Consider the following 14,248-nt stretch of genomic DNA (forward strand, 5'->3'; position numbering starts at 1 on the left):
CTTTGACTGCTTTGAAAGCATTACTAAAGCTCAGTTGTTTGAAGACTTGAAGCTTTTCACACTGCAAACAAAAAACTGACCACAAAATGTTTTTGTTCAGGTACTATATAGTAACATACATTAAATGGTTAAACGTGCTTCAGCTCCGCCTTGAGCTCTGCAGCCAGTGAATTAGATGTAAATATGCTCTCAGCCTAATTAGAAAGAAAAAAATCATTTTCCTGACATGGATGTATGTGCGTATTTCCCTTCACTTGAAAAGGAAATAAATTATGTACAAAAAACTTTTGAAATACACTATGATTGAGCATTTTTGTGTTGACATTCTTGTTAGCTAAGGAAGCAAAGAGGAACTCTTGGCGAAAAGGCTGAGTTTTCCTTCAGAAGTCTGCCCTCAGTGAATTGCCACCTGCCAGGAGCTGCTGAAGTTCCTCTTTGCAGATCCTTGGCTGGTAGGGAATGGCAGTGTGACTCAGGGCCTGCCTGCAGGCGGGTATTTCCATGCACACATCTTCAGCAGCTTTCTGACTCAGCAAGAGCTGATGCTCTGTGGTGTTACAAAATAGCAGACTGACTCCTCTGCAGTGCGGGAAGTGAAAATTGACTGCCTTATCCCTTCCTTTGAAATACTCTTGTGAAGAAAACGTATCTTCACAAGCTTCTTTAAGTTCTAGCTCTAGTCTGCTGGTTCTAGTCTTAAAGGATTCTATGGAGCGCCAGGTGCTTACTTTTGCCAACTGAATGGAAAATCAGTGCTGCTACTGTCTGAAGAAAAGTATTATGGAGTACTCATGATGCTCTGTAACATGGATCGTTTTTCCAAATCACTTATGCAGTTTGTGGCCTAATAGAAAGACTGCTAAGTTTTTCATTATGACACTGTCAAAGAAAAGACATTCCCCATCCATTGTGGAGGTGAGATCCCTTAATGAAAATTGTCAGTATTGGATGCTCTTTGGCCAAATACTGCATACAAATGAGAATATGAGAAAAACAAGACATGAAAAGTGCAAGCACGGATATCTAAAAGAAATGGAGAATAAGTAGATTTTTGAGACTCAGTAGTCTAAACTAGATTTCTATAACAAAGGTAACAAAAACTATAATTCAAAAAACTTTTTATGCAAAAAGTTCTGATGTTGTTTAGCTCTGATAAAAACATCTTTCAGCATCTCTTGCATTCCATGCAAATGATATGGTACAGCTATTTTTGGGGACTTTGTAGGTTGGAACAGTTTGCAGAAGTGGTAGATGTGTTTTGTATATAATATTGCTCTAAGGCTCCTGTCAGTTACATAGACGTAGAGTTACTGTTAAAATGTGGTAAAGCCAATGCCTGGAGGTGCAGGTCTCTGAATTTGTACAGTGCAGGTTTTATATTGCTTTATGTAGATATGACATTTTCTGGTGTATTAGGAAAAGTGCATGAGAAAATGAAAGGGCTTTTATTGCTATAGTTAGTGGGCAAAAATCCACTCTTTCAGAATTGAGGTTGGATGCTTCAGATCTCTGCAGTGCAATTCATTATGAGCTGGGTTCTACCAAGCGCACAGAACAATCCATTAAATGATTGAAAAAGAACAGCAAGCTTTCCTAGAAGACAGGAGATAGTGTGCTAGGGCTAAAAGCTGTGCTGCCCTTCAGAGTTTTCACTTGTACACCATTCAACTCACAGATCAGTACAAAATTTCAGCAAGAAGCCCTGGCATATTACAGCAACTGGAAAATATGGGAGAGCTATGAATGTTAGCATATTTCTAGCAATAAAAACCATACTGATTTTAAGCTAATATATACCATATTTTAGCTTATCCATGTACAGATTTCAGAATATTACATAAACATTTATTTAACGTCTTTCAGTATTTTTTGTTTTAACTTGGTCTTCCTTGAGACACAGATTTTATATGTAAACATGGCAACAGAGAGAGGCTAGTGAAGATTTTCTCTGAATTAGATAAAAGGGACAAGAGTACTTCAAGCTGAGACCAGAACTGAATGTATGTGCATCACTGAATTAAGTGCTGTTCAGGTAAATTGGCACAAATGGGGCTCTGTATGTGTACACTGAGGGCCCAGAGCAACATGTGGACAATCATGTCTGATATGTCCCCCTGTCAGCTTGGCCCTGCACTCTTTCAGCCCCACCAGGCCTGAGTAACACGGTGCTGCTCAGAGAAACTGCCCTACAGGCTTGAGACCTATGTGCTCTGGTACTGGTGATGTGTGCCACGCCTCTCTTTGAGTGTACCTTCACCCTTTCTCTGTCAGTCCCTCAAATCCTCCTTTTACCTTTAAGAGCTAAGAGATGATATTTTGACAGTTTGTCCTATAGCAGTTTCTAGTCTCTTAACTGGAAGATACTTTCAATTATAAATGATGCGTACAGCGTGTAAAGTTAATCAGTATTACAGCAGCTCTTTGCTAATTCCATATAGGATAATGAATATTAACCTAGACTGCAGAGAAAAGATGCAGCTTTTAAAATTCAATAGATTGCAGCATTGATTTAGTGAGGAAAGAACTATGAATGCTGTACATATTGTTAAGTTAGTTTCAGCTTAGTACAGAGAAAGGCCATCTCTGATAGTAAAGGAAAACAAAGATGTTCATACTGTCCTTTGTAGAAGCTGACTGAACTCTAATCTGAACTACAGCTCTTCAGCACTGCAACTTAATGAAACCATGTCTAATGCACTATTAGTGAACAGGCAGGAGAGCATTAATTTTAAAAGTTATGAAGGATTCCTCAATTTATGTCAAAGACTTGCTTAAGGGAAGAAAAATAAAAAGAGAGGTAAAGGAAAAATTGTTATTGAGAAGTCAAATTGTAAATGACAGCTGGATAGGTTAAAAATTAAAAAAAAAAAAACAACAACAACAACAAAAAAACTGCTCATTTGGTAATTGACTCAGATGGTCATGGTCATACTCTACTTAAACTCCAAAAATAAGTAGATAACGGCAGGATATCTATCCTGCTCCTATTTGATGTCTTTATCAGTCATCTAGAAGGAGATGATGGAAGGCTCTTCCCTCAAGTTTGCAATGACTCCCAGCTGGGGACATCACCAATAGCAGGGCTGCTGGAGGGACAGGTTGGGTCTGAGAGACAGCTCTGTGAAAAAGGCCACAAGATCCTTAGTAGTCAGCAGGCTGCATGAGCCAGCCCAGTGCCCTGTCTGCAAAGCCATTTAACAGTATGTGGAGTTGTATCATGTGGCACCAAGACTGAGGGAAGTGCTCTCAAGTCAGCTCCCCTTAGACAGTATCTAGAATGCTGTGCCTAGTTTTGTGCCCCTCCAACCACTAAAGTGAGTTGAACAGCGAGTCACAGAGATGGTTCAGGGCTGGAGGCTAGGACCTGTAAGGAGACTGGAGGACAGGGCCTTGCTCAGCCTGTACGAAGAGTCTTTGGAGGGACCTGACAGGATGCTTGAGTCATGTACTTCTGTAAAGAGCCTGCATTTCTCAACAGGACCAGGAGCAAAGCTTTTCCTGTCCTTTTAGAAAACAATTCACGTGGATGATGCATGTTGTATTATTATCACCTGCTCTGTATGGATTTGCTTCTAATGCAAAAGAATTATTGCTGTATTATGAGAGCAGTCTTACCAATCTGATTGAAAAGGATGATATTTACAAGAACATTTGTGAGTACTTTCAGAATAAAGGTATTTAAAGCGTCAGGACTTTTTAAAACACATCAAAACAGTGAACGAGAGTGTAACGTCCTAATGTTGCAGGAATCATAGGATGGTCTACAACACCAGAATTAAGTTGAGTGAGCCCAGAAAGAAGCAGGAACACTTAAAATGCTCTTTATTCTCCCTTCCCTTATTTCTTTAATTGCTGAGAGAATTTACCCTTTCCCTCAGCAGAGAAGGCAAGATGAAAAAGCAAACCCTCAGTTGTCTTAGCCAAATCGTCACCGTGCTGGGCTGTAGCCTGCAGCCCACCACTTTCAAATACATTGTTACCTAGCCTAGAGAAAAAAATATCTTTCAAGCTGAGTTAAGCACTAACCAGTGCTTAAAATAGTATCTTCTCATTATACCTCCACTAGCACAGCCAGGAGAACCAGGAGAACACTTGTTTTCCTAAGTTCTCCTCAACGGACCTGGCTAACAGGCTTAACCCTGTAAGAATGTTGCTGTTGTCTCTGAAGGCCCTCTCCGCTACCCTAAGTATATGTGCACTGCGGTGTTGGCACAAATATTTGGTAGGAGCACGTTTCCTCCATTGCCCAGGCTGCCATAACAACATCAAATTTTGTGACTACAGCCTCTCTTCAGTCAAAGGGTTCAACTTGTGTTTTCACAGAAGCATACAATGGCCAGGGTTGGAATGGACCTCAAGGATGATGAATCTCCAATCCCCTGCCACAGGCAGGGCCACCAACTTCCCCATTTAATACTAGTCCAGGCTGCCCAGGGCCCCATTCAATCTGGCCTTGAACACCTCCAGGGATGGCGCATCTACAACCTCTCTGGGCGGCTGTTCCTGTACTTCACCACTCTCACAGTAAAGAACTTCCCCATGACATCCAACCTAAATCTTCACTCCCTCAACTTAAAACCATTTCCCCTGTTTTCTTTCAGAACAGTAGTCCTGTACTGTTTTTTTCTGATCAGTATAGCATGCTAACTGGATTTCTTTTGGTCAGAAATTGGAGATAAGAAAGATGGAGCAACAAAGGTGTCACACCAGCAAAAAGCAGTCCTGCACTGGAATTCCTGTATGGTAGCAAATTTGTGGAAATGCTTCACAGCTGTTTGTAAACCACATGTACAGTGGAGTAAGATAATACTGTTCAAGGAGTGTTGTAGATATATCTTGTTCTGGGATCAGGTCATAGATTTTTGGTTTTAAGCTTAAAGCCAATTCAATATAAATATTTAATAGGTAGCTCATTCTTAATTCATTTGCATGCTTGCCATGAACCAAAGTGATACAGAAATGATAACTGAGATTTATTGGACTGTTTGTGGTCCTGGTCTCGGACTGCTGGGCTCAGTACAAAGATTTTTCTGCCTTTGACTGGCATTGGATTATATCCTGAATAGGACTAGGTAGAATGAAGACATCTGTGGATCTTATTCTCATTTATACCCATCCCAAAGTAGCAACAGATCATGTCATGATTCCAATTTTTTTTTTTTTTTAAGGTTAAAAATACTCAGATATTTTAAACTACTTTGTATCTTAAAATGCTACTGCTTTGTGGTACAATTACAGCTCTAAGTGACTGCAGCTCTGAAAACCCAGTCATATCTTCACAGCAAGGATGCAGATAAAGTACTGCATTTTGGCCTTGAACACTCTCATGCTCTGTTAATAAACTGCAATTCTGAATTGGGAGTGAATGGGGAGGAAGGGGAATGGAAGGACTTTACTGGGTCGGAAGAGAATGAGATCATGTGAGAATTTGACTTATGTTGTCTGTGTCATTATCTGCATATTGTCTAAAAGCAGAAATGTTACATTGAGCTTTTCCCTGTAAGCAGCAAATGCAACGTAAGAAACAGTGACAATGAAAGGCTTTCCTTTATGGTTATAGTCTTTTTAAGTCTCATTTGATTTCCAGGTTAGATTTGCTTTAATTGCATGTACAGATTCTGTTCACGGCATTTTCGGATATACTAATGTTAAAATATCAGGGGGTTAGGCTAAGATATTGGTTTTGATGAAGAGAAATATATTCTGATTGTTGTTATAGGATTAAAATGGGCTGGCTGGTCCTGTTACTCCCTGCAGCCACAAGATCCAATGCTCTGATGGGCATTGCCACCCACACAGCAATGAATTGGAGCTGCTAGTCAGCTGCTAGTCAGCTCCTAAACCCAGCAGCTTTCAGTCTGCGTAACCAGCAACCAGATATCTGAGAGTGGTAGCAGACAATCTCCAAGTGCTTCAGAGATGGAGTATGTGTGATGATAGACTTGTACAGAATGCCAGATGCTGCCTTTAGGATATGTGGTGCTGAACCCATGCAACCATGCTGAAGTATTAAGTCTGAGGTAGTGTATCCATCCTGATTGTCAGCGCTCCGGGAGAGAAGGCACGCACATTGGCTTGGCCAAGTGAGCCTCATGTATGTACCTAACTGTGTGACCAAGGGCTGCTCCTAACCAAAACCAGAGTGGCTGCATAACAACTGTGGGCTGTATATGACTGTGTGTGGTGATCTCAACCAAACTGGTCTTCATCAGCGATTCTTTACAAGCGTAGCAGAAATGAGAGAATGATGTCTTGGGTTACTTGTGTTTCAGCAACACTTGCTTCTCACTACTGGCATGTGCTCAGCAGGATGCTGTAAAGATATCTAGTTTTTTGTCAGGAGACTTTCAGCCTGTTGGCAATACAACTCACACTTGCCTACACTGCCACATTTTTCTCCCCATCAGGGGGTATTTTACTGACCAGGTATTTTTTCACCGGTGGCCAATAAATGAACCTCATAGCACAATAAGTTGGCAGTTTATTTAACTAGCATTGATTTGCTTTTTCCTTTGTTGATTTTTTTTTTTTTTTTTTCTGTGCTAAGGTTTAAGGAGAATTAATTGAGGCAAGCCCAAAGCATATTTGGCATTTCATTCCTACTCAGTTAACTTTGACAGCCCATGTATGACTAAGGTAAAATGTATTTGGTGTGGGATTGGTTTCCTAGGAGGATGTGTTTTTAATTATCAAAGAGCTTTCTCATCAGAATGCTGTTTCCAAAGACATTTCTCTTTCTTTTATGGTTATTTATGGTCTTTACTGCTTAAGTTTGTTTCCGTCTTAGAAAAATGAAAAAGAATCAAAATTCTCTTGATCTAAATCTTTTATTTGTACTGGACTGAAAAAGTATTGATTAGGTTATATGACAGTCAGTACCTGACAGATGTAACATCACTCTCTAATGCCCTCTACTCAGTATTTCTTAATGTAGAAGACTACAACAAAAGGGAAAACAAACAAACAAAAAAACCCATGACTTTGGTTTACCTTCTATTCTTGATAAAGAAAATGAAAAGTAGAATTGTCACAGATGAACTGAGATTACATCCTGCAGCTACGGAGATTGTAAAGAGAATTTAAAGAAACCTTTAAAAAGAGTCTCATATAGTATTATCAATTCTTATATAAAATAATTTATGATTTTAAATACTGTTTAAATAATTTATCTGTATTTAAAACTAACCTTTTAAAATTGCTTGGAACATTTTTGGCATTAATGCTTAAATAGTTGTTTTTAAATATTAAAAAGTTTTTAAAATATTCAATACAATTCTATATAAAAACAGAAAAAGTAATATACATTGTTCACACAGTATTGTACATGACAGCTGACCTCTGGAGTGAACTTCTCAATTTGTCAGACAAGTCAGAGCTTAGCTGTGGTGAACCACTTGCTTATCCTATTTTTCTGGACTCTTAAAATCATAACAGATCCTTATATGTCTATAGTATTACATACACATACTGTATACAGCATTTATTCCCATCTCTATGTCCAGAACTATAAATATTTCCTCAGCATTTAGATCAAAATACTGTTTAGTGCACACACAAATATTTGACACACACGAGAAACATACCAATTTTGTTCAGCTCAGTTATATGAAAAATTAACTCGTAGGTGCAAAATAAGACTGTCACTGTTGTGTTTAAGGTTTATAACCATGCTCTTACCAAATCCTTATGGGTTGTACTGATGGTGGGAAAACTAGAATTCACTTTTCTCCTTGGTGCATCTTCATTACTCCTTCCAATGTTAAAGGCAGTGGGGTAGGCATGATGCTGGTGTCTTACAAGTAGTTTGTCTAACTCCTGGTATTTACTGACAGTGCAATTCCAGAAATACAAACTTAGGCAGGAATTACAACAAAGCTCAGTCACCTCTCTGCAATTTTTAAGTGCAGATGCATCTGCTCTTAATAAACAAGTTTACTGTCAGTTCATAAATCACTTTTTGCCTTCTCCCTTAAAGAACTGTACTTAGCAAGATCTCTTCTACAGAAGATGTAAATAGATTCCAGTGGAAAGAGGGCTGTCCTCCTGCCTCCTGTGTAACGTGTGTCAGATGGTATGTGGTCGCAATAGTTGCATCCCATCGCACACATGCACACTCATCTTTTCCTTTTGAAACATTCTTATCTAACAAAACCCCGGTGCTTTAAAAAAAAAAAGACTGAATGGAACATTCTACATAGCTACTTAGGATTATTTACTTAGAAGGAAAAATACAGATGCTAACCAACATTTGTATCAGGAAGCTTGTTCTAGAAATGTTGCTCAGCAGAGCAGTATGTGTCACAGTGTGTCATTCGCAAAGGAACAAAACTCATTCCGAGACTGGGCTCATATTTTCCTATTTATATGCAATCTACAAACTAGAAATTACTGCAGGAATTATTGTGTGGCTAATTCTTAATAATTGTTCATGAAAAAAATAAGTTCTTCACACAAGAATTTCAAAGTTTCAAGACAGGATTCCAAGAAGGACTCAAATGCTTTACATCTTTGCAGTATGAGATTCTGAATGAACTTTTATGAAGACAGAATTCACAAACCATGAGAAATATCCTGCTACTTTTCACTTCTGCTTTCATATGGCATGACGGGGCTTGAGCAAGGGGCTATCTCTGGTGAAGGACTGCAGTGAGTCTGGGCTTGCTTGGCATGCAATTTGATTTTCCTGCTGTCAGGGAAGCAGGCCTTGGAAAAGAAAGTGACGTCTAGGGAGTGCAAGTATTTCAGTTACTATTTTAATACACCTTGGGAGATAGACTTGCCTCAAGTTTCTATCTCGTGGTAAAAACATGGTACCACAACAGGCCTCCATTTTTGTGTTTGTCAACCTCAGCCCAAAAGTCAGGGTTCTGCAGGACAAAGCAAGCAGTCAGTGCTAAAGTAATCTTTGCCCGTGTCTTTTACCACTTACAGCATGGTCAGGAATACTGCTATACTAGTAGGAGGCTGGTTCTTAGCTATTCTATACACACAGACCTTGATATTCTCAGCACTATTAAAAAGAATTTGTATTTAAGACTTAATCTTTCTTGGGATGTATGTATAGTTTATACATATTATTTATAATTCATTAATGCTCTTCGTATGATAAACTGAGCAGAAAGGATGCAGTTTTCTTGTTAGGTCATGTTATGGTGGCTCAATGAAAAGAGGTCTATAAAAGGCTAAGCAAGCAACAGATCAAACATTTCACATTGAAATGAAAAGCTGGGTCTGATGATTTAATGGTTTGTTGTTTTGTTTTGCTTTGGATCTGTCATTACATTTGAGACTGTACAGGACAGTTACTGTTAACTGGATTTCAGTGCAGAAAAAGTAAAGAGACAAGTGTATATAATTTATTATTATTATTATTTTTAACAAACGAAGGTAAAGCCATCATAAATACTTCATTTGCTTTATGTCATTGTAAAGGGTGAAAACTGACAGAAGTCATTAGTTGAAAGAATGTTTTTCTGGAAAGAAGGGAGTTGTAATAAACACCGCAATTACTGGGAAGTCTTTTTAAGAATCCAGGCCATACTTCTAGGTCTGTCACTTCCAGGAAGCGACAGAAGGACAAGATATGTGCTGTTTCATCTTGACTTTCATCTTTCTGATGTCTCAGGTAAAAATCAGAATCCTCTGCACTCACATAAGCTCACTGCAAAATGCGTTGAGGGATTTAAAATGTGACTGGTTGTGAGTGAGCTGTGAGCCCCATACTAAGAACCAGAGACTGAATAGCAGGATGTTCTTACTCTTTTTTTTTTCCTCTGTTGTTTGAGTTTCATTCAGATTTAATCCTTTCCAAAACATAGGGCTAACTGCTATCTTTTAAAGCAAATTCTGGAAGAAATGACATTTCTGGCATTACCTACCTATTAATTTATGTACTAGCCAGTTTGAAATGCATAGAAGATGCCCGAGCACTATCCTTTCATTCTGAATGGACTTGCACTCACTTTGCATCTCCCACAGCAAGGTGCTCAGAAGAGCTGGGGACACAGCCCAGGGAGAAGGATCCCTGACTCCTCTTCTGAAAGGGTGCTGCCCTTTAGAAAGGAACCCAGGACCGGAGGGGTGCTAGGGGAGCAGGGGGAAGGGCAAAAGACAAGAGGACAGTGAGATACAGTGTACTCATTAAAAACAAGCAAACAAACAAACAACCAAAAAAATACACTCTTATTTGCTACATTTGATACTTCAGAGAATCAAATCATAGTTAGAAGTTAAGCAAAATCTTTAGAAACAGCCTCTACAAAGTTTGGTGCTGACATTAAGATACCAATTGTACAAATGATGGTGAAGACTGAAAATGCCATCAAGCAGAGCCGATCTACTACAGAGGCTGCAAACTTCCATTCGTTGCAAATGGCTTCTTCTTCATCCTGGTCTCTGAACCTGTTTGCAATGTATCTGACCTCTTCCAGGATCTTAGCCAAATCTGGGTCGCCTTCAGAGGGGTGGCCACTGTGCAGAAGATTTTCTTCCTCTGTTGGTGAACAGGTCATCCTCCCACAGATCACCCCTGAATCAGTGGTGGGTGTGCAGTGAACCCCATCCAGCCCTCGAAACCCAATATACAGCATATTCCCATTGCTGCATTGCTGACCACTCACAGTGTTCATCTCCACGCTTGACAGGCTGCATCGACGCTGTTTATGTTGACAGGCAGGACGCACTTTATCTTCCCCTGGTCTCTTCATCCTCAGAAACCAAGCACACCAATTCAGAAGGATGACTCTTGTCTGGAAGAAAATTACAGAGAATAAGCACCTTGTGACACAGCTGCTGTCTTTGGTAGCTCTTTGTGTTTCTATAGCCTTTGTTACTCTCAGGTCCGTGGACTCTGCTTAGTCTGAGCTGAAGTTTTAGAAAATGGTGCAGTGTTTTTCAGATTAGTGGTTAGTTTGCCACTCACTGAGGCTGCTTTCTTAGTCCAGCCATGCTGTGGGCTGCCTCAGGCTGACTGTCGCTTCAGGGAGTGCCTCCCTGCTGGGAGTCTCCATTAATTTTTCCCTATGCTAAAGCAGCAATGTGGCAGTCTTTTCTACCTTTACTATAAACAGTGAATAAATAAAAAATGCTTATCAAATAAGTTATTTTTTGAATAGTCTCAGTAGCTCTGCTTTAGACAGTTAGCAAATTAAAGCACAAATATGAATGAAAGAACTGTAATATTAAATCCGTATGGCATTACTGCTCGGAGGAGGCTGCTAAGACAGATGCTGTGCAGGGCTGGAATAGACCATTAACCTTTACAGTCTTTCAGTTCTGTTCTCATATTACTTTCATGACAGTTGACTGTAGATTTTAGAAAACAGATCTGTATGTAACATGGAGAAAAAGTGGAAAAATTACTTTGATTTAAAAAAAATTGTGCAAATTTAATTAGTGTGTATCATTTTATTGTTTTCCACATTGCCTTAATCCAGCCCTACAGAAACTGCAGACAAGCCAGAGACTGTTCCGATTCAGATGCAAGCTTCTATTATTTATTTCAATCAGATTTTAAGAGCTCATTCCAATGTTTCTTTTCCAGACCAGTAATGAAATATTATTGCCTTATATAATATACAAATTTTGCACTGTAATTAATATTAGATTTGATCCATTTATTCTGACTGCGAATTACTACTTAGAGAAGATGTTATATCCAGGCAAACATTCCAATTAAATATAGATTTTGTCTTGTTACTCTTTCTCTGCTATTTTGCCTCGCGTAGAAAGATAGTAATTTATTAACTGACAGCCTGGTGCAGAACAGCAGTATCCAAATAAATTCCAGTGGACTTCAGCTTCTCAATACCAGTGTACCTCCAGTGCCGTTTTCTGGTGGTTGATGCAGCACTACAGATTTATCTCTTCAGCCATCACACTGGAGATACATACCTTTCATTCTCTTCATTCAAAGTTATTTTAAAGTCACTTCCCCTGAACGGACCAGAGAATATCTCATCACTTCTTGTCTGCAGGGCACTGCTCTGTGCACTTTATTTATTTATTTATTTTTGCTGGCAGGGATAATAACTGGAAGTTCTAGAGAGATTAAAAAAAAGAGATCTTTCCACCTTCACTGAAGCTTCAGGCTGCTGTGAGTTGTTGGGCAGTAAGACTGGATGGTTAGCTGATACTCATCACTAATTAGTAACTCCAAGATGGAGACTGATGTTCTCTGTAAAAACAACCACTTATAGAACGATGTCCCTAAATAATCATAGAATCATTAGGGTTGGAAAAGATCTCTGAGATCACTGAGTCCAACTGAACCCGTGGATCACTCTTAGCAAAACACTTCAGTTGTTTTCTGTGCTTTACAGATGCTGTCGACTACAGATGTGAAGATCAGAATTTTCAGAGCAACTTTCACTTCAGTAGCCATCTTTAACAAGAGTGCTGTAGGCAACTGACAGTTCTGTCAGTTCTGTCACATTGGCTAATTTGCAGTGGCTGCACCTTTATGCTAGTCTGTTTCAGGCATTTGTAATCTCCACCAGCACCCTGCTCTTTCCTTCTACCTGTTTCACTTCTGACATATGCAGCTTATTTGAAAATCATATTCGTTTATGCATTTAGGGTCCAGCAAAATGCTGAGGTGCTTCTAGCTGTCGTAAAGAAGATTTGGATTATAGAAGTAAGATGAATAAATTTATGTTCTCTCACTCTCTCAGAAGAAAGATATTTGGACACATCATTTCTGGTGAAACTGCCTTTCAAAACAAAATGTTTAGCAAGGATATATGCATAGATTTTTATTTAGTCATAAGTAGTACAAATGAATCACTAGCTAATGTGTCTCTGATCAGAACATTTATGCAATGGACAGAGCATTATAATCAAACCTTACCCATTTCGGCATTTTTCCCCCATCTGGATCATGATGATGGTATTGTAGAACGATAACAGTGACAACAACAGAGAGGCCAACAATAATCATGGTGCTGGCAAAATACTGAGCTGCAAAATAAACAGTTAATTATAGACGTATACTTTGGCAGATGTTGTTTTATATCTATTATAAGCAGTGTTTTTATGTACACGTAAATGTAACATGAAGTTATTTTTCCAGTGTAGTGCTATACGTGTGACATCAGGTACTGGTGAAAGATTTCTCAAAAGCAGACAGCAGCTGTTTTCAGAGGGCAGACAACCTTCAGTAATGGTCTCAGTGGAACCGAGCACCTGCCTTTCCTTAGCAACACTGACAAAGTGGTCCTCTTTTATTTTTTTTCATCAGTAGCTTAGAGATTTGTTGCATTTCTTTTTAAAAGTTTCTGCTTCTCTTTGAGCAATTGCACTAGGAAGATTTCACTGTGCCCAGCTCCATGTTCCCCATGCCTCACTAGTAGTGTCTCAGCTGCAGCGTCTATGGGAAATTGACTCCCATACACTCTCCAAAAATGAGATGTCACTTCTCTCTTTACTTTGCGCAGACCAGACAGTACCGAAGTTGTACAGAGCATCACATATATGAGACATTCTTCAATTGGCAACACTTGCTGTCTTACACTGAGGAAATGTAGGCCACTTGGGAGTCCTGTTGGAGGACTGCCAATCCCCTGCTGCAGCCCTGCGGCCGTTCTCAGTGTCCCATCCTATCTCCAGGTCTGAGGCTCCTTGCAAGCTCTGGCTATGCTGCTTTTGCTGGTGGTGGTGTTCCTTCCTGCAGTGTGTCTCTGCCTCGCTCCCCACACACTGAGGGGCCAGGCACTTTCTGTCTCTGAGGAAGTCACTGCTGCACACTCAAGCACAGTCAATCCTGAGCACTGTTTTCTATTTCAATTGCAGCAGGCCATTCTACGTGTAGCTTGCTTTACTGCTGGCTTTCATGCAAAGTCACTGCTTCTCATTTGATATACAATAAAAGTGAATAAAAGCTGCAATTAGCTTACCAATTAAGGGCACGGAATCAGATGTTGCTGGCATAATTTCAGCCACGAGTAACATGAAGACAGTGAGAGACAATAAAACTGTTATGCCTGAAAAACAAATGTGAAATAGGAAGGAGGTCAGTAGCTTGTAAGGCAGCAAGTGGCAGCAAGTGAACATGAGACAGTGTGCTCGGCCAGACAGCTGTATTCCTACTGTGCCCCTGGCCAGCAGCCCTGGTGCTCCTGCCCTGCCCTGACAGTCACAGGATCAGAGTGGCAGGGTGATAAAGCTGGTGGCAGTGCTGGCCCAGGGCACCACTGTGACTAGGATAGTTTTGATGTACTCTGTTTCTCAACTTGCATGGGTGTGTGTATTT

General features: G+C 39.8%; 1 protein-coding gene across 1 annotated transcript in view; it reads right to left on the minus strand.

The window, feature by feature from the left end:
• Nucleotides 1–6,808: 6,808 nt before the first annotated feature.
• Nucleotides 6,809–14,248, minus strand: part of CHRNA7 (cholinergic receptor nicotinic alpha 7 subunit) — a 41,324-nt gene continuing 33,884 nt past the window's right edge. The window contains exons 8-10 of the mRNA XM_085234024.1: nucleotides 13,893–13,979; nucleotides 12,848–12,957; nucleotides 6,809–10,748 (exon numbers count right to left, since the gene is read on the minus strand). Coding sequence (XP_085090150.1) covers nucleotides 10,230–10,748; nucleotides 12,848–12,957; nucleotides 13,893–13,979 — 716 coding nt within the window. The 3' untranslated portion in view covers nucleotides 6,809–10,229. The remainder of the gene's footprint in view (nucleotides 10,749–12,847; nucleotides 12,958–13,892; nucleotides 13,980–14,248) is intronic.

Source organism: Meleagris gallopavo, chromosome 12 (assembly GCF_905368555.1).
Source record: "Meleagris gallopavo chromosome 12, MGAL_WU_HG_1.1, whole genome shotgun sequence".
NCBI lineage: Eukaryota > Metazoa > Chordata > Aves > Galliformes > Phasianidae > Meleagris > Meleagris gallopavo.